The following is a 19,550-nucleotide window of genomic DNA, read 5'->3' on the forward strand; positions in this document are numbered from 1 at the left end:
GTGACAAAAACCAGAAATGTTTTGCTGCAGTTAATCTGATTTCAAGATGCTGCCTGTTATTAATTATTATGGTTTATTATTAACTATCATTGCAAAGTCTCCAAAGCACACTGATGGTAAACATCAAAACCAAACAATAGCAATAAAAAAGATGATAGATTATTTCATGGAGTAATTCATATGCTTCCAGAGTAAATGGCTCATTGTCAGTATTATTGATTGGATGATCATTGACTGAATGGATCTGGGTATTTCTTCTCCTCTTCACCTATACATTCTCTGCTCCTTTTTCCTGATTGGCAGGAGGTGATATGTTTCAATGCCAAGCTGAAAATCCTGGAACATCGCCAGCAGAGAATTGCTGAGGTCAAGGCCAAGTATGAGTGGTTAATGAGAGAACTGGAGGTGACCAAACAGTACCTGATGCTGGATCCTAATAAATGGCTAAGTGAATGTAAGGACATTGTTTTATTGCCTGGACTCATAGGTGTCCTTTGGTTTATTTCATGGGGTGGGATGGAGGGGAGCAGAAATGTTGGCTAAGAATGAGATGTGAGCTACTGTGTTTGTAAACTAAAAAGAACCGACATAGGGCCGAAGGGCAAGTTTTAGATTGGCTGTATTTCTAGAACTAGTCCCTATAATTCTTATTAAATGTCGACAGTAGAACTGAACAATCTTTTTGCCTGAGAGCCGAATGTTGAAATGGTACAGCGTTGTAGTGGTGAATATTGCCATTGGTAGATTAACGTTCACACGTTTCAGTCCACAGCTCCCGAAAATGAGATTTTTTTTTTTTTTGGCCTCAGATCACTCAGACATATGAGCAATATTATAAATCTGCTCTTCTACCACAAAATAACACTGTGGAGCAAACGTGTCCCTTGGCACCAGTGGGATTACATGAAAAATGAATTTGGCCCATTTTTTATAACTATAGATGTGTAAAGTTCAGAGAGCTTAAAGGGCATTCACATTCAAATGAAGAAGGACCTCAAGATCTCAAAGGAAAAAAGATAAAGAGTACTGCAGTACTCGTACAACATTTTTTAGTATTAGCAAGCAGACGAGTTCATATCAAAGAGTTCTAGGGAAAAAAAAAAGATTTTCAATTTGTTTAGGATAATTGCAGGTGGCAAACAGAGGTCGACTGGTGCGTTCTCTTAAAGCATCCTAACTCTTCTTTTGACAGCTGCCTTAAGTTAACACTACATTATTGGTACATCCTGCAAAACAACCACAGTATATGTTTCAGGAATGCTATTAAGGAAGAGAGGTAAAAAAGACAGATTTAAAGGGAGCAGAGAATTTGCCATACATTGCCATCCACTTACTGTGTGATGCCTTTGCTTCTGATTCCAGTGTGATAAATGCAGAAAGCCTCAAGGATGGCACAAATCTCAGGAACCAGATAAGATGGAAGGCGCTGGCTCAGACAACGTATCTCACACTTGGCTTCCATGGAAGCCACTGCCAGCTGGTCTCTGGCAGCATACGGGCACCTATGTTGGAGTGATTGATGTGTACGCCTTCCCTTGCCACTCTTGAGTGGTCTAGTGAGAACCACATGGAATAGGGAGAGGTGGGAAGAGCGAGGAGGTTGGAGGTTGGTTTCCAGCTCTGAGTTCTGAATTCAGCAAAGGACTTGTCCTCCCAGGGCAGAGCACCTATTTAAATCTCTTTCTGGTCAGCAGAATGTGTGAGGGAGGCAGTACATGCTTAGCATTCAACATTGGCTTAAGGGTGTTGGAGTGCGGGCAAAAGGCATCTGCAGTTCTGGAGAGGAAGGTAGAGCATATCACTCAAGAAAGCATCCAGTGCGATCTTTACAGTGTTTTTCACTATCAGCAAGCCGCTGTGCCATTTTAATAGCCGTTAAACAGAAAAGGCAACTTTTAATGACAATAGCAAGCCAGAAATAATGTTGTATACAGTACTGATGGGTTTGAAGACTTGAGCTAGCTCTGTCTCTCCCACCAGCCGGCACTGAGTTTTGTCTGCTTTTCCTATCTGTGTATTTTCTTTCCCACAGTTGATCTGGAGCAGGTATTTGAGCTGGATTCTCTGGAATACCTGGAGGCCCTGGAATGTGTGACTGAGCGCTTGGAAAACCGTGTCAACTTCTGCAAGGCCCATCTCATGATGATCACCTGTTTTGACATCACCTCTAGACGCCGATAAAGTATGAACCTCAACAGAATTTCAGTGCGCATCTCTGCCATCCTCCTTTTCCCTTCTGAATAGCATCCCAAAGACAACAGAATGAGGATGAAGGTTGGAGTCAAGTCTCAACTGTGTGTATGAGGATTTGCAATACTATACAGAAGAGTAGTATTAAAAAAAACAGGACGAGCATGAAAAATGGAGATATAAGGTTGTTGATTCTCTTAGCCTAAAAGAGCACTTTGAGGAACCTTTAAGGACATGTCTGTAAATAAGAACTGCTGGCAGAAGACACTTCTTTCCCTGCGTTAGCTGAGGGAGGAGGAAAGATGGTTGTAGGACTTCCATTGAGAGGTTCATTAAAAGAAAACCTATCCAGAAAAACTGTTTAAGTGCCTTGCAAATCTTTATTATCCAAACATTTATGTTCATACTTTATTGTGTACAGATGGTGCTAGTCAAGAAAAGAAAAAGGAAAAAAACACACTTTTGAAATGTATTTACAGCTTGTTTTTCTCTTGGTGTTTTCTCCTATTTCAGACTTGCTGTTTCTAAGTAACTTGTGTTTGTAGAGATATTTCCTAATCAGTACAACATATGAATAAATGTTAACTGTCTTTTCTTGTTACCAGAGTAAGGCCACTCAAAGAGAAAGTCAGCTTTCCCAGATGACACAAAAAATATTTCTAGCAGTGAGTAAGGTTTGTTTATATGTTCTTCTGAACTATCTTATATGATGGAGGACACAGTAATTTTCCCAGCCTGTAGGTTCTGCACTGTATGAGAGAGGAGAGGTGACATTACCGTGGAGTAAATATCTTTTCCATTTGATCCAACCCCCATAACCTGTTTTCTTTTTCATGTATTTTTAGCTTCGCACTGGCTAGAGTTATGGATGAGGAGGCACTTTTATCCTAACACCTTTTTTCTGGTGCTAATAACTTGCTGGAAAGTTATTCTTTAGGTTGAGGGCTGCCATGCTTATCAGTCCAAAAATGAATGATTTATTCTGTCTTTCTTTCTTGAGACTGACTGATAGAATTTAGCTTCACCTATTTTTGATATATACCACTGCAAAACATGTTTTTTTATGACAGCCCAGTCTGTCCATAGTCACAGTCGTACCTGAGAAGTGCAGACTCTGCTCAGCTCAGCACGTCTGGAAATAAATGGGAGTCATGAGTGAGTGGACATAGCACTTCAGGCACGTTGGCTATGGCATTTACCTTATCAACCCTCCAGTATTGAAGCCATGGCAAAATTCACATTGACATCAAAAGGAGCAGGGTCTGCACCTCAACACACATCCAAATGTTCTACTTGTTTGCCTCTTTATCTACAAAACAGTATGTGGGAAAGAACATCCTTTGTGTTTCTTAAAGAAATGTGTGAAATCTGCATTTTAATTATGTATGTGCATGAAGAATTATTTTGTCGAATTAGGTTTCTTCATCTATATTGAAATAAGCCCATTCACAAAAATTCTTCTCACATACAGTTGTGCTACTCTCTGGTTGCTTATGAGAAAATGAGAGCATCATTTAACATATACTCAATATGCATCAATTTACTGCTGTACTTAAATGCAACTCTTCTTCTACCTGCACTGTCATATTAATGCCATCTTACAATATCCCAAGCAGCAAGTCCCAATGGAAAAATAACGCTACAAAAATACTAATAGATTTTCTAGTGGTTAGTTAAAAAAAAAAGCTTTTTTTTAAAAAAAAAAGAAGATAGAAATAACATTTGTATAGTTTTATTTTCTTTTAATACTCTAAAATTTGTAATAACAAATTTTATTCATTCTATTAACCTTGTCACTGGATTTTGTAGAAGATCCTTCTTACATTCTATAGGATTATTTGGAAGGAAAAAAGGTCCTATATGAAAGTCGCTTTCTAGTCTGTTCCACAGCATTTTCCTATCATGAAACGCATATTCCAAGTCAGTATTAAAGACATAGGTCTGATCTCTCTCCCCTCCTCTCTCAAGGCAAAAAAACCCTCTGAAAAAAACCCCCAAACAATGCAATTATCTAGCTTTGTTTCTCTTTGTAATGATTTCAGTAGCGTTTGTTATGTATTGGTTCTGTTGAGGGATCTCTTTTCTGCAGAGCCCCATGAATTCAGTACAGCCCCATAGAGCTACAGGAACCCCTCCTGCTGTTTTGTGCTGGATGAAGACCTAGCACCCTTGGGATATGGGGTGCGTCTCTCTTTATGGGCTCAGTCCCGCAGAGCCCCAGATACGCGCTGCCAGGTCATGTACGCACAGGAGAGAGGCTTTCACAGCCAGCTTCCATCTCTCACTCTCCTGTATCCGCAGGTAGCTCTGTACTGCTCTCACCTGTGGCGCTGCACTAAGCCCATCTACCAGGCCATGTAAGAACCCCCCTCCGCGAAGTTGTGCGCATGAAATTAAATGTTGCCTTCTTTAAGCTTAAGCATTTCTGAAATATATGTTTGCTGGAAGGTGGTCATTGCATTGTCCTTGAAAACAAGCAGCCCAAAATGCTCCCCTGCGGTGAGATGGTAAATGGCAAGCGGTACAGTAGAAGTAAACACACTTGACAGAAAGAAAGTGAAATCCTAGCAAATGGTGCATGCATGGAATGCTTTATTATCAAGAGATGCCCTCTCACATAGCCTGGGACTTATATAGAAATGGTGATGTTTCTGTAAATCAAGTGGACGCATTTCAGAGCTATTGTAAAATATCTATTATGTGTATTATTCCTCAGTATCATTAACTCAATCATTCATTGTCTTTAGATTTGATACTTCTGTAGATTAGGAAGCGCAGCAAAAAGCGCATCTATCTAGCCATTGTTTTAAAAAGTAAGAGCATATGTTTGCTGCCTTTATCACGATAGACCAAAATTGATTCCTGAAACCAAATGTATTATATCAAGGATGAATTTGGCATACTGAAAATACCAACTGAGCAGAATCACAGTCCTTACAAATATTTTATTTCTGAGGACTTAATTAGAGTGGCCATTAACACTCCCATCATATACTTGTATTCATATCCTAAAATCCATACTCATCTTCTCCTTTTTGACTTTCTGTCAGTGCATTTCAAAATTTGACACTCTATTTTGGGGAATTGTGGTGGCTTAATGCATAAGAGGGAATGAAAATTTGTGGAGATTTGACATCTGCACAATGTTTTCTCATTGAAAATAGCTTTTTACTTCAGAATTTATATTCTTATAGTTCAAATATCTGCCAAACATATAATTAAAAGCATCAGGGCCTTATTACCAAATTGATCTTAGTCTACGATAGGCAGCACTTTACAGAAGACCCATACACTTCTGCAAGTCATCCAGGAAGTCCCATTCTTTAGCAATTGCCAGCATAATGCTGGTTTTAATGTGATTTTTTAAAAAGCTTCAAGTTGCCTAAAATACTCAAGAGCAACGTGAATGGACTGCTTAATCATTTGCATATTCAGAAATCAATCTTATTTCCCTGGGACAGCTTTAGTAGGAAACAGCAATGTTAATGTAATCAGGTTTGAAGGTTAATTCTTTGTTCGCGTGTGTAACAGGAGATCACAGTTCTTCATTGTCGGGTGGCGTAATGGCTGCAGACTACCACCACTGCTCCGCAGCCCCAGCGCTGCGCTCGGGCACGGGCAGCTGGGGCGGTTTGGGCTTCATTCTGAGAACTCCTCCTCTTGGCATATGTGAACCTTGTTTATGCAAGGGACAGAACTCACTTTATAACCACAAATTCATGTGAAACAGTAGACTGGAGAGTTTGGCTGTGGTCTGAATTCAGACATCCCACTGGTCTGCATGCGGTCTCGCAGCGGGCAGAAAGCCACGGGTCAGTCGCACACCCACCGAATCCGGTGCGCTGGGTCACTTCCTATCCTCAAGGGTGTGGGAGAGCCCCAATTCCCGGTGTGTTTGTCATAATGACAGGCGCCATTTGTCCTGCCGTGCATGCCTTGCATTTGCCTCAAATTGATTTCTTGTCAATTCATTCAGATCTAGGCAATCAGACGTATTATTTCACAGAAAGGCAAGGAAGCAAACCGATACCCAGGCTCCCCCTTCTTAGCTCTTTACTGGGTATGTTCTCATCTCATCTGTGCTGGTACAACTGAGGCACAATTGTGTTAAAAGGAGAGTTATAGCAGTGTAAAGCCAGTTGCAAGGAACAGGAAAATTCATCCACCTGCCATTTCTGGGTATTTACTGTGCTGCTAGTTTGAAGAATATGTTCCTCTTACCTGCTCGACACCCCCTCATTTGCCCTGCACAGGGCTGTCACTGAACACCTGCTGGCTTCAATCCAGTCTTGGAAGACTACCACCGCCATACAACGTAACTTCTGAAACTTGCAGCTACATAAAATAGGAACTGGTAAATGGCAAGGGCATGATCCTCTGACACAAAGCAAGCTAAGTGAGAGCTGCAGATAATGTACAGAAAAGGATGAAAGGTACACACTGACATTTTTTTCTTTCATCTCTGAACATAGCAATTATAGAGGCAGAAAGCTGGGAGTGATGCTGGGAGTAATGCACATCATGTCCAAGCTTGCTTACAGGATAGACTCAGTCCATCTTGAAGTGTTTCGTTTTTTGTTTTTTTTTTCATTTATCTCGATAATATGGTTTTTCTTAAAATAGCGACTGTTACCTGTGGCATGGAATTAAAATTTTATGACAGCTGAAGTGTCTGGACTCTTTAGCAAACATTGCCTTTTACAAATGTTTGTGATTTTGTTGCACATTTTCTTTCTGAGCTAGAAATAATCATTAAAATAATAGAGGGTTGTATATACATACAGATGAATGTATACGTACACAGCCTGAGAGAGAGACGCTTCTGCCCCCATTATTGTGGGGAGGTGGCATAGCTGTTCACAAATTGCAACGACATACTCTCCTTCCTCCTCCAAGGAATACCTATAAAACCTTTCTCATTGCATTCACCAAGATGAAGCTGACTTATGCAACACTATTAGCAAAACTTATGCTTGAAACACTTTCGAAGGTTTCTTTTAAAGCTTCTTTTCTTCCCCATGTTCTTCAGACTACAAAGCCAAGTCGCTACAATTCCCATGGAGAGGCTGTTGTTGAAACGTTAAAGCCTGTAAAAGTAATCCAAATGAACTACTCTGTATTTCAGGGTGTCATGAATTTAAGGCAAGATATCTTACAATCATGGCTCTTAAATGCAACAATTTCTGCATATGCATGAGCCATACAGCATAGTTACATCAATTGAAAGCCTGGACTCTTAGCTCCCCATGAGATAAAGCTCTCTGTCTAGTCCTAATAGTTATAAAATTGTGACTTTAAGCTTCTGCATTGCGAAGTACTGCCTAAAGTAAATATGATTCTCATAAACCAGAGGTTGAGTGACCCTCTGATGCCAGTTCATATGGGAGAGATGGTTGCACAGCTACAGGGATGCACCAGCTCGCTGCAGAGATCAAAGTGTTCGTATCACTAAATACTGATAGGAGGAGATGATGACCATATAGACAGGTGCTATTTCTCAAATCCACTGATGAGCGACATACCTTGCTTAATCCTGATGTCCTCACGGTCTTTGTTTTGTTACTCCATAGGCTTTTGCATTGGTGACACCCAGCAGTTTTTGGAGCCACAAGGCTGGCCGTCGCCAGCTATTGCAAGATTTGAAACAGGTTTCCAAATAACTATGGCAAACAAAACTGTGAATGATTTGTCAATGCAAAGTTAATAATCTCTATATCTCTTGCATTTATTGTGTGCTCATCCCAGGGTTATCTGAGCTTCCATACATGCTCTTGGTAATAATAAAGCATTTTATTATTGTCTTTATCTTTTCTTCTTTCTCCTTCTCAAGCAAGCTTTCAAAAAAAAAAAAAAAAAAAAGAAAAGAGAAAGGAAAAGAAAAGAAAAGAAAAAAAAGAAAAATCAGTTTCCCTTGAAAATGTAGCACCCTTATCCTAACCCCATTGAAGTCAATATGGATTTTGCCACCAGCTTCACTGGCAGCAGACTTGTGCTCACTTATGCAACATTTTGAAGGTCACAAAGGGCATGATGATTCTGCAAAGAATGGAGGGGCTGAAAGTGAAATAGTAACATTCATCTATAATATTTCAAACCACCTTCAAAAAAACCTCCTGGACAGGAAATAAAACACAACCCAAACCATCTTACTTTGAGTGGTCCTACTTAAGTATTGAGCAAACTTTATAATAATGGTAATAAAATGGTGCTTGAGGCAGTTTCAGCTATATTACATATTCTCTATATACTATAGATATGGATGTATTCACCCTCTATATTGTATATGTATGTGTGTATTTACATATAGCACACATACATATAAGTTTTATGTATGCATAGATACTAACTTTTTTAAGTTTCACTTCTTTCCCTCTCATAGCTGAAACTGCTGGTTACTAACATCCACATCATATTCTATGTATGAAGGATATAATTTATTTGTAAACTCAGGATGTTCTTGTTTTATAGAGTTGCTTGTATTTTATAATTTATTTACACATCATGGTTGGAAATGCTTATCTAAGTGCTATGCATTGAAGTGTATGTTTGCTAAATCCATTTCACTCTGTCCGTGGCTACGTTCTTTCTCATTATAACAGTGGTATAAAATAGGGCTAAGGAGGAGACATACTGATGGATACAGAACTTACACTGGTCCCACGAGTGGGTAATTCCAGAAGAGGATGTATCAGTAGTAGATATATATATTTTATCAACTAAATTTTATGAGGGAAAAAAAAAAGAAAAGAAAAAGAAAGAACAGCATGAGGACCAGTTCAAAATGTGGAAAGTCACAGCCATTTCCAAGTCAGTCAACAAATGCATTGAGCCTTTTGCCATTAAAATTGTAAAGTTTATTGTTTGCTGGCTAAAAAAAATATCTCTTTTGTGGTATCTGAGGTGTGAAACATTGTCAAAAATATGATGTCTGGAAAAAAAAATCAAACTATAGTGGCATTAAATGTTTACTTTTATCTTACCAATATATCTGCCTCCTCCTCCTGACTATTTCACTTTGGATGAGAACATTTATGAAATGGCAGAGAAGAAGGTGCTTTTGACACACAAGAGTATGTGCTATTATAATAGTGGGAGGGGGCAAGATCAAACCTGAAAATAAAACAACCAAAGGGGTTCTACCAAGCAAGTATTACTGAGAAGCAAATTCACCAGAAAACAACAATAAGGAATTGCAGGGTTTGATAGCAATGACAGAAACATAACAACCAAGCATAACACCATTAACTGCTCCCCTGCTGGTGTCCAGAAACAGAAAGAAAACACAGTCACGGGCCCTGAATTGGCTGGGCTTTTCCATACGCTGGTTATGCATGCGTGCCTCTCTGTAATAGCAGGGATTGCTCCATCTGCATCTGTGAGCAAGTGGACACCAAACAAATGCTAAAAATGTATTTATAATATATATTTATATATATTTATTTATTTTATCACCTCTGACAACCATGTTGGATTTCCCTTGGCTGCCATGCAGGTTTATAACACAATGTAAGAGTAATGAAAAGAGTTTGTGTCCATTACTCAAGACATGCTTGTCCCTCAGAGAGGTGATGGTGGCAGGTTCAGCTAAACCCTGAACCTCTGCTAAGGTGTACGCAATATCTGCTTGCCTTTTGCTCAGATTTGTGGTGTTCCCTGTTGATAATTAAGAGAGTGCCTTGCTTGCAGGCCCGGATGTGAATTAGCTCTCTGGGCAAATCTCAAATGCCCCTTGGCACTCGGGTAAGCCCCGATAAGGCTTCTGTGCTCTTTCCATTGGAAGAAAACAATAAGTCTTATTTCTTGTGGGGAAGAGAAAAAAGGAAATGATTTAAAATCTCCTTGAAGACATATCATATGCTGGCAGATGAGTCTCTCATATGCCCTACTTTAGGAGGGACATTTTAGTGTGCTAGGTGTCTAAATATTTGGTTGACAGTTTGGTCTGCATTTAAAATACTCCTTTCTTCTATCTCGCTATGATACCAGCTCGGTGGCAGAGCTAGCAGTCACAGTGGCAGGGGATGCAGTCAACTACAGTGACCAGCTCTTCCAAACAGCAAATAGCGAGGTGGCTGCTGAGGCAAAGGATGGCACATAGTGAAATGATGGGGAGGAGGGAGTTTCTCCTCATTTGTCCTCTCCCAGCAGCAAACCCTATGACGCCAGTGCTACCTTAGCTGTTGCCCCTGGGCCAGTGCATTTGCATGCTGGTGGCTCTCCACAGTAGCCGTAAATGAAGATAAACGGCCATTTCTTTCGTCTGTGGGCTGTTCAGAATAGCTCTGATTTGCTCTAAAGAGCTAAAAGGCTTATTGCCTATTTTTGAGGCAATTTATCTTCATTGCTGTTATCATGCAGCCACATCAGTATTAAAGAGCCCGAAGTGCCTTACAGTGACAAAAAACAGAGAAAAATGGGTTAGCGCAAGTCCTAGACTTTGTCTAAGGCAGAACTGATGGTGAGGAGCTCTATATGAGCTGAAAACAAAATCAATTCACTCTTTGCCAGTTCTGAAGCCTTACAGACCTCAATGCTACAAACCTCAGGTTTGGGGCAAGACTGCCAGGAAAGGTTTTGGGTGCAGAGCAAAAGCAGTGGCTCACACCTGGCAAAAGGCTGGTGTCTTTATGAGACCTGCTTGAAATTGTTGGTACCTCTTTTAAACTAATGCCCCAGACGGGACCAAGTCTTGCCTTGTCTTTGATGCCAATAACTTGCCAGACAAAAAAATCATGAGAGGTTTTAGCATGAGAACCTGACAGCTTCCATTTCCTTATGGGGTTCTGAACGAGCTCCCCAACTGCTGGAAAACCAGAAGAAGGTGAAGTAGTTGAAAAGCTGGTTCCTCTCCCACATCTGCTTGCAAAGTATTGGGGCTCCTGGGACCTCACATTCATTTTGGTTGGCAGCACTAGCTGCCTGGAAGCCGCTGAGGAGGGAGGGGAGCAAGAAAATTCAGCTCACAGTCTCTCAGATGAACATAAAAATTAATGTTTAGTTCCTCTAGAAAGAGGCCATCTGTGAGTGGATTTTATGTTTTATGATATCTGTTAGTATTCTTGACAGTTGCCAATCTGGCAGTTTTGGAGGGTGACATCTGCTATTTAACCACTGAGCAACGCTATACTGGCTGTGACCACACAAATGCTCTACATTGCTCAAAGACCAGTTTCATAACCTCCAAGAGCAAGTAGGTGGCTTGGAGGTCCTACCCACTCTCCCTTGAAGAGCAACCCTGGCAAGTGCTGTCCTAGGAAAAGCTCTAAGATGGCCAGAAATGGTCCATCCCCAATGGACGCTTGTCTAGGGAAAAGATCTGCATTCATTTTCATATATGTTTATGTGTGTTTCTTCTGTGGATGCTTATTGCACAGGTTTGGCACACATGCTCTGTGTCAGATTGCAGGTTTCATGCCAGCCAACTGGCAGCCAAATGTATGCAGCTGCGTGCATTTGGCACACACCCTATTTCCTTTTCTATCTCTTAGAGACCCAGCGGCGGCCAGACACGTCGGTGCAGTGTGTGGGACTCGGGGCTTGCTGCATAGAAGAAGTCTCACACCTCCAGCGATGGAGTAACTTTGTCACTTGCTTTAAAAGGAGCAGGGACTGTCCTTGTCGCTGTCTCATCCCTGCTCAGCTTCATTCTCTGAATGGTGGGAAACCAGGGAGATGGGGAGAAACCCTCACATTTTCCTATATTTAGTTTGTCAAAAGATGAATTGCTCACTGCAGTTGCAATAAAGCAGAGAGGGAGGGACTGCACAAGCCACCCTGCTCGCTAGGCTGTGCTCTGCAGGCTCCTCCACACCGGTGCTATTGGATGCCCCATGCCCCTTGCAAAATGCCCCTTGGAGCTTGCTTGAAACAAGAGTGCCCAGTGGCACTGAAGGAGTAGCAGTGCTTTCACCCTCCTTGTCTCTCAGTGCTCGTCCATCCACAGTGGCCCGGATCATCCCATCTCTGTGCTTTAGCTGGATGCCCAGGGACACAACTATGAAGAGAGTTATGGCAGCTGCAGGAAGATTTACAGCCCTGTTGTTTTTTTTAAAGAGCAAGCTGCCTGCTCTTAAAGCATATTTAATGGAAACCTCACAATATCCTGCAAGCAGCACCATGGGAGCCAAGCAAGACACTGTAAGCATCATTTTCTCCTAATTTCCAAGGACGATGGAAGGTATCACAATTACATGAATAGTGAGAAATGTAACAGTTCAGCTCCTTGTCCTGCGGCTGGTGACTCCTGCTGCCCCAGGGGCTGGGGTAGCTGGGACTCACGCCTGCCCTGAGTTTCCAGAGGCTCAATGAACACTTCTGAAGGTTATATGTAAAGCCATTAAGATGCTGTGAAATCTACAGAAAAAGTTTCTGGACAGCCTCTAAGCCTTGGCATTGCAGACTTTTTACATCCACTGGACTCTATTCTTTCTGCTGGTGAGGCCGAAACAATGGGAGCAGCAATCCTAGTCTGCCTGACAATTAGCATTGCAGTGACATGAAGTGGTCTGCAGAGTGGGTCAGTCACAGGAACCCACACTATGTGCATACTAAATAAACCCCTAGCCTAGCAAGAGGGCTTCACACCTGAAATTTTTGGTGGGGATGCAGTTAGGGTGAAATTACTGGGGCACTGAAATACTTCCACAGTCTCATTTTGGGAGTCATTTTGTTGTCACGCTGGAAACAAAAACCCCACTGGGGCGAGGTGAAAATAACCCAAATCAGCTCGAACCCGTATAATCAAATAGGGGTTTATGTCAAAGCTAGCTATGAAGATTTGGGGTGGTTTTTTTCCCTTCCTCAAACAGGAACTTTGTGTAAAATTGACCCTCATGCTAAGCTGTTTTGACCTCTTCATATCTAGCACCATAAAGTGTGGAGGCTGTTACACTGCCTTATCTTGCTGGGACTGTAAACCTTTGAGCTTTAAATTCCCTCTGTGACCCTAGAAATTCTTCCCTGGGCAAGGCAGAGTAAGTCTTTCTTTTTTTTTTTTTAAGCACACACTGAGGTAACTTATAATTAAACCCAAAATAACCAAAGTGTTTCAGGTGGGCAAGCTGTAAACTCATTTCTCTAAGAAATCACACCTGACCACAACCTAGAAGCTTTGCTTGGCGTGAGGCCGCGCCGTCTGGCCCACTTGCTGCCGGACGCTTCCTGCAGTGGGGTTTCACTATGAGAACATTCATACGGCACCTGAGGTGTGTGGCAAGGGCCGGGCGAAGGCTGGCACAGGGGCACTGGTGCCAAGCCTGGCCTTCTCTGCCTGGGACCATCTGCGGGCCTGAGGCAATTCAGGGTTTCCACCATTGTCATCTGGCAAACTGCTTAAGCTTTTTCATGGGAGTTGCAGATGGTAGAGGGAATTCAAGCCTAATGACAACAAAGATCACTTTCCTCAGGTGCCTTTTGCAAACTCCCCCCTCCACGGGCATCCCCAGGCCCCAGGCTGCAAAGCCCTGTTCCACAAAATGGCAGTGACAGCTGAGCCCGACTCACTGCAACCCCCGTGCAGGGCTCTGGGGGAGGGCGGACAGTGCCAGGGCTGGCCTGGCTCAGCCAGCACCAGGGAGCGATGGGCACAAAAAAGCTGCCATGGTCCAAAGCCAGCGTAGTAGTTGAAGACTTTTGCTGCTTATCTGTTATTCTCCGACACTTGCCAAGAGTGGAGCAGCAAGCTAAAATCTTCCATGCCACTTCAGAAATAATTATTTTGTTGTGGGTTTTGTTTGGTTCTTTTTTTTTTAATAGAGCTTTTTGCTCTCTCTTCCCTCCCTCCTCTCGTCCCAACAGAAGCTGGACACTTGACATCTTTTTACAAGGGTAAAATCTCAACAGCTTCAAGGGCCATTGCCCCTGATGGGAGGCTGCGTCACTGGCAGAGCAGGACACGAAGGGGATGGTGGGCAAGGCACCGTGTCCTTCTGGTGCAGAGCAGGGAGGTGAGAAGCGCCCTGCAGCTCATGAAACACTGACTGCAGCGTGAGGTGGAGGGCCTGAAAAAGGGCCCTGAGGAACCTTACTCCTATACTGTGAAAAATGCAATATGCTCTAGAGTTGGCTTTGGCACATCGCTGCATTCCCCACACATAAAGGAAAGGTGTTCGCTGAAGGCGTCCCATCAGGCAGGAGGAACAAAATCCCTGCCTTTGCCTCCCTCGCCTCCTCATTTGGCTCTTGTCTGAATTGAGATACCTGCCCGGCTAAATTACTTTCTGACAGGGCTTGGTCAAGAGGCAAGAGGCCCAGGTTAAAGCCCATCTGGGTCATGGGCTAGATTTGATCGAGTCTGTAAGTTGGCAAAGCTCTAAACCCGTGATGTTTCTGCAGCTCTGCGAACTCCAACCAGGGGCTTGTCAGCAAACTGGCCTTTTCCCAGTGCACGCACAGGACAAGCTCCTCGCTCCCACCGCCCAATAACCATCATTTCCTGTGACTTAGCAGCAGATTTCAAAGGGCTGTTCCACAGCAGGGAAGATGTTGGTCTCTTGATGAGTTTCTCCATCACAATGGAAGGACACATTTTGCCAAGATTTCAGATTTTAATAGTAAAGTGAACAGCTTTGTGGCCTGGGTGTATCACAGTCACATTACATGGATTCCATGAAGAGCTTTGGAGCTCTGATGAAATTAACTTGGATAATGTCCATCTAAAGGATTCTTATCCATCTTCCCATCTGCCAGCCATAAAGCAAGGTGACATCCTTGCATGGTGGTTGGCAGGCTGCCCCACCCAAGACTTGGGATCAGCATTCCTCTGGTCTTTGCAGAAAATACAAAAATCAGATTTTTGTCTATGTTTCACAAATTATATAACAGTCCCCACAGAAAACATTTGGTAGGGGTGAAAAAAATTTTCTTTGTATATTCTCATTACATTGACCTTTTAAAATACCGTTATTTACTGGTGCATTCAGCCACAGATGTTCAGAAATTAGCATTCCCAACTTGTGATAGAGAATTGCCCTCATCCAGCATTCCTGTTAGCATGATGGGGAACATCACTCCCCAGTAATGGTATTTTGATCACAGTCCTATATAGGGTATATGATCCTACATAGGGTATAAGCTGGGTACAAGATGTTAATGCCATTAAAGGAAATAGAAATCCAGACATTGCCAGAATCTCACTGAAAACTTTCTCCCCAGAGCTTGACGTGACTTTGAAAAGGAGACTGAAGTACAAGGGCCCTTGCATCCAAATGGGAGAATGGGCTTGCCCAGGAGAAGCAGAAGCAAACCCCCAGCAGCGACTTCTCCCTTTCACGCAGTCGCCACCATCTCTGCTACTCCACTTCCCAGACCACCAGCTGTCCCTCAGCTGTATGGCTACCGCTATAGATATGGAGACCAATTCCTCCCTGCGGCAGTGTGATGCCTGTGACTCTCTCTGAATTTTCTTCAACAATTTTCTTCAACAGCCTTTCCATCCTTTACTGCGGGCTCCTGCAGTGTGCTGCTTCCACTGTGAGGGATGGCAGCTCCCTGACTTTGCAACACATCACTTGGGTGTCCCCAGCTCGGCAAGGGACAGCGCAAGGAGGATCAGGCAAGACCTCTCCTCTACCTGTTTCATCACAAGATGCTCAGCACCCCACCTGGCACCTAGTACAACAGGAAGGCAACACTAAAAAGGCTTCATTAAAAGTAAACAGGCATGTATGGCACAGAGCAGAGCACAGGGCTTGGGGGAGGGGAAGAGTGGAGCTCTGCTAATTTTCTCATCAGACGCCCTTCTCTATTACTGTCTCCTGGCTCCTGCTCTGAAAGTCAAGTGGAATTGTCAAGAGGAATCACCTGTGAGTTAAAGTGCAGTTTTCCTCCAAGAACTCTGTTAAATTGCCACCTTCCTATTCACAGCCTCTGGGGACTGGGAATCAGAGCTGCTGAATTGGAGGGGTGGAGGAAGAAAACACTGCTCTTTCCTCCAGTCTCGTCAGCCCAACTAGACCAGCCCTTAGCTGAAACAGAGATGGGGAGCAGGCTCCTCAGCTACAGGTAAGGAAACCAGCAAGTGCTGCCTGCTTGAGCCCAGGAGATGGAGGGGAACTTTAAGCAAAGAAGAGGCTGTGTGATTATGCCCTTCCTCCTGTCCTGGAAGCAAGGAAATCAGAAGAAGAGATTGTGCTCTGTCCTGATTTAGGCATCTTTGGAGTTAAAAAGGACTCAGGCAGGATGCTTCAGCACTGCTGTCTTGCTCTGAGCCCCATCAGAATTTGGTTAACAAGGAGCTGGAGCATCTGAGACTACTGAAAAGCTTGTGTGTATGTGCATTTCTGTGTGTGCCTGTCTCTGTAGCTATATAGAGATATATTTAAAAGAAGGTTAATTGGTCTCCTGGGAACTATAAAGAACTTGTTAGGTTCCTCTGTGTGAGCAGTGACTGTATGAAGCCTAATTACTAAGCCTGAGTTATTCTTTTTTTTGGGGGAAGGAATCTCTAAGGTCCTTATTAAAACCTACAAAAAGTCTAAAGAATGATGGAATTAGAATTGATTTGTCCATGTTGATCACAAATGCAGAGCAAATAAAAACATTGAACTTTCCCTATGAAATACTAATGGAGGTCATATAGGCATGGCTTACACATCACTATTGTGGGGAAAAATGGAAACCACTGTACTGAGTGGCAAGAATAGCAGACTGCAGACTTCCAGGTAAGGTGCACTTTTTGTGCTTAGAGCAGGAAAAATACACGCTTAGAAGTTCTTGTAGGGAACACTTTACAAAACAGCCATCTCAAATGTATTTTCAGGCTGAATAGCTTTGTAATATCAGAAATGAAAAAGAAAAGGACTTTTGTATGGGAAAATGTGCACTGATAGGAACGAGAAAATACCCATTTGAAAAGAAGGAGAAAAAGAAAAATAGCTCTAACATGGCTTTGGTCTGAAATACCCAAAAGAATTTGCTTGGCATTTTTTTGACTGTGCTTTAGACTTTGCTGAAGTGCTGTGTGTGGAGACTGAAACTTTCTCTATGTGGAGGAGGCACGGCTGAGGCAGGGGCAGCCCACAGCCCTCTGGCCGTGTGTGGCAACTCAGTTTTGGAGGAACTCTCAGGCAATGCCTGTAACTAAAAGAAAATACAATGATGCCATTCCATCCCATGCATCCCACAATAATCAGCCCTGGCTGATTTGCCCAAGGTCAGGCACAGTTTCTGGTGCAATGGAGAAGCCAAGCCAGAACATAACCATAAGACCTTCCTTCTTCTCTTTCTTATGGGAGATTTAATTCTGAATCAGGGGAAAAAAAAATCCTCATAATTGGCACAACCTCTGTGAAAAAACAGAACTCTGTTCATTAAGAGCCTTGCAGTGGCCGGGGACTATTTGCAATATGCTGTGTGGGGAAATAGCCTCTGTATTTCATAAATATGCTGTGTTAAAAAATAAGAAGTCTAAGAAAAGCTAGCTAAAAAACCCTAGCCATCATAGAACAGTGTTACAGCAAGAAGCAGAGACAGGCCTGAGTAGTGGGAGAGTTTTGCTGGTATAAATGTGTGCACAACTCCGCACACAGGTTGATACACTCAAGGAAGTCACAGCTCTAAAAACTTGGGTCACTGCATTTTCTCATGAGTGTTTTTACTTTCTGCTACCTCTGCTATGCACTGCGAGTTCTGCTTGCTAAGGGCCCAGAGAGGTTTATTTCCAACATCAGGTCAGCACACCTTGAGGGTATGGATACGGAGAATTACACCATGCTTAAAGAAACAGCACCATTTGTTGTTTTGTTTGGGTTTTTTTGTTTTGTTTTTTTTTTTAAGACAGATGTTTTGTTGAACTGGTATCAATTATTCTCAGCAAAGTTGTATAATTCCCCATGTTTATTTTCCTGTGTGTTGGTATTGCTTCTCTTCCAAACACATACTACAATGCAATGGTCTTTCTAAGCACAACTAATTTAAAGGATAGTTACAAATCAAAAGTAACTACAACTATATTTCTAAACCTTGTGATGAACCCAAATTACCATTACTTTCCAAAAGGTACTGAAAAGGCTCTGACCTGCTGGAAGCAAGCAGCAAGCCTGACAGCATTACAGATAATGTTTCAGTCTGTCTCTCTCTCTCTGACTTTAGCATCTTTGTCTTAGCAAGCTGATACCACCTGAAAAATTTGACAGATATTATTCTTGAAGGCCAAAACACGATGTCTGTGCAAAGACAACTCCAACTACTTTGAGTCTGAGCTGCAAAAATAAGATTACTTGATTTGAAGTGAGTGCTTATCTAATGTTCCTTCCTTGCTGGCACGCTCGCTTGCTACCGCGCTTTCAAATGATGCATTTAGCTAAGTCTCTCTGCAGTCACTGACCAGCCTTCTTCACAGAAAATAGGCTGGGGTGGGAACATTGGGAGAGAAAAGTCTGCCTTCAACAACCTCCCCTGCAGCACCAGCAGCCCTGCTGGTAATGTTAGTACATGTGAACTTCCAAGGGAAACCACTCAGTACATGATTGAAAACAGCCAGAAAACTGTACTCTTTCCTTGACCGAGCTGAAAGAAGTGCAAGTGTGCCATCAACAGTGATGCATATAAAGCATGAATTATGCCTCTGTAAGAAGGAATCTCAGCAGAGAAGAAGGGCAGGCAGGGCAGGCAGTGAGGTTGTGCCTTCATGACGCTAAGGCAGAAACCTGAACCACAGACCAGCCTGGGGCAAGGTTGGTTTCTTGCATTACTCAGCTGTGGATCAAAGAATGGTTTGGGTCAGAAGGGACCTTAAAGATCACCTAGTTCCACCCTCCCCCCCCCATCATGGGCATGGATACCCTCCACCAGACCAGCTTGCCCAAAGCCCCATCCAACCTGGTCTTAAACATTTCCAGGGATGGGGCACCCACAACTTCTCCGGGCAACCTGTTCCAGTGCCTCACTGCTCTCACAGTAAAGAATTTCTTCCTGATATCCAATCTAAATCTACCCTCCTTCAGTTTAAAGCCATTACCCCTTGTCCTGTGACTACCTGCCCTTGTAAACAGTCCCTCTCCAGCTTTCCTGTAGGCCCTGTTTAGGTACTGGAAGGCTGCTATAAGGCCTTCCCGGAGCCTTCTCTTCTCCAGGCTGAACAACCCCAACTCTCTCAGCCTGTCTTCAAAGGAAAGGTGCTCCCACCCTCTGATCATCTTCATGGCCCTTCTCTAGACTCACTCCAACAGGTCCATGTAGAAACAAAGGTGGTGGTCTAGGAAGACATATTTAAGCCTGAAAATTATACTTTGTAGTACTAGGAAAAGGAAACTGATTAGGAGTGCAGACTTCATAACCTCTGAGTTTACTTTTGTTGTTGGGAATTTTTCACGTAGTAATTGGCTTTAAAGAGGAAAAAAAAAAAAAAAGCCTGAAAGCTA

General features: G+C 42.8%; 1 protein-coding gene across 1 annotated transcript in view; it reads left to right on the forward strand.

The window, feature by feature from the left end:
- KIF26B (kinesin family member 26B) overlaps positions 1-9,159 on the forward strand; it is a 303,764-nt gene extending 294,605 nt beyond the window's left edge. The window contains exons 14-15 of the mRNA XM_054822246.1: positions 304-454; positions 2,033-9,159. Coding sequence (XP_054678221.1) covers positions 304-454; positions 2,033-2,181 — 300 coding nt within the window. The 3' untranslated portion in view covers positions 2,182-9,159. The remainder of the gene's footprint in view (positions 1-303; positions 455-2,032) is intronic.
- The last annotated feature ends 10,391 nt before the right edge of the window (positions 9,160-19,550 follow it).

The sequence above is a fragment of the Grus americana genome, chromosome 3, assembly GCF_028858705.1.
Source record: "Grus americana isolate bGruAme1 chromosome 3, bGruAme1.mat, whole genome shotgun sequence".
In the NCBI taxonomy this organism is placed as follows: domain Eukaryota; kingdom Metazoa; phylum Chordata; class Aves; order Gruiformes; family Gruidae; genus Grus; species Grus americana.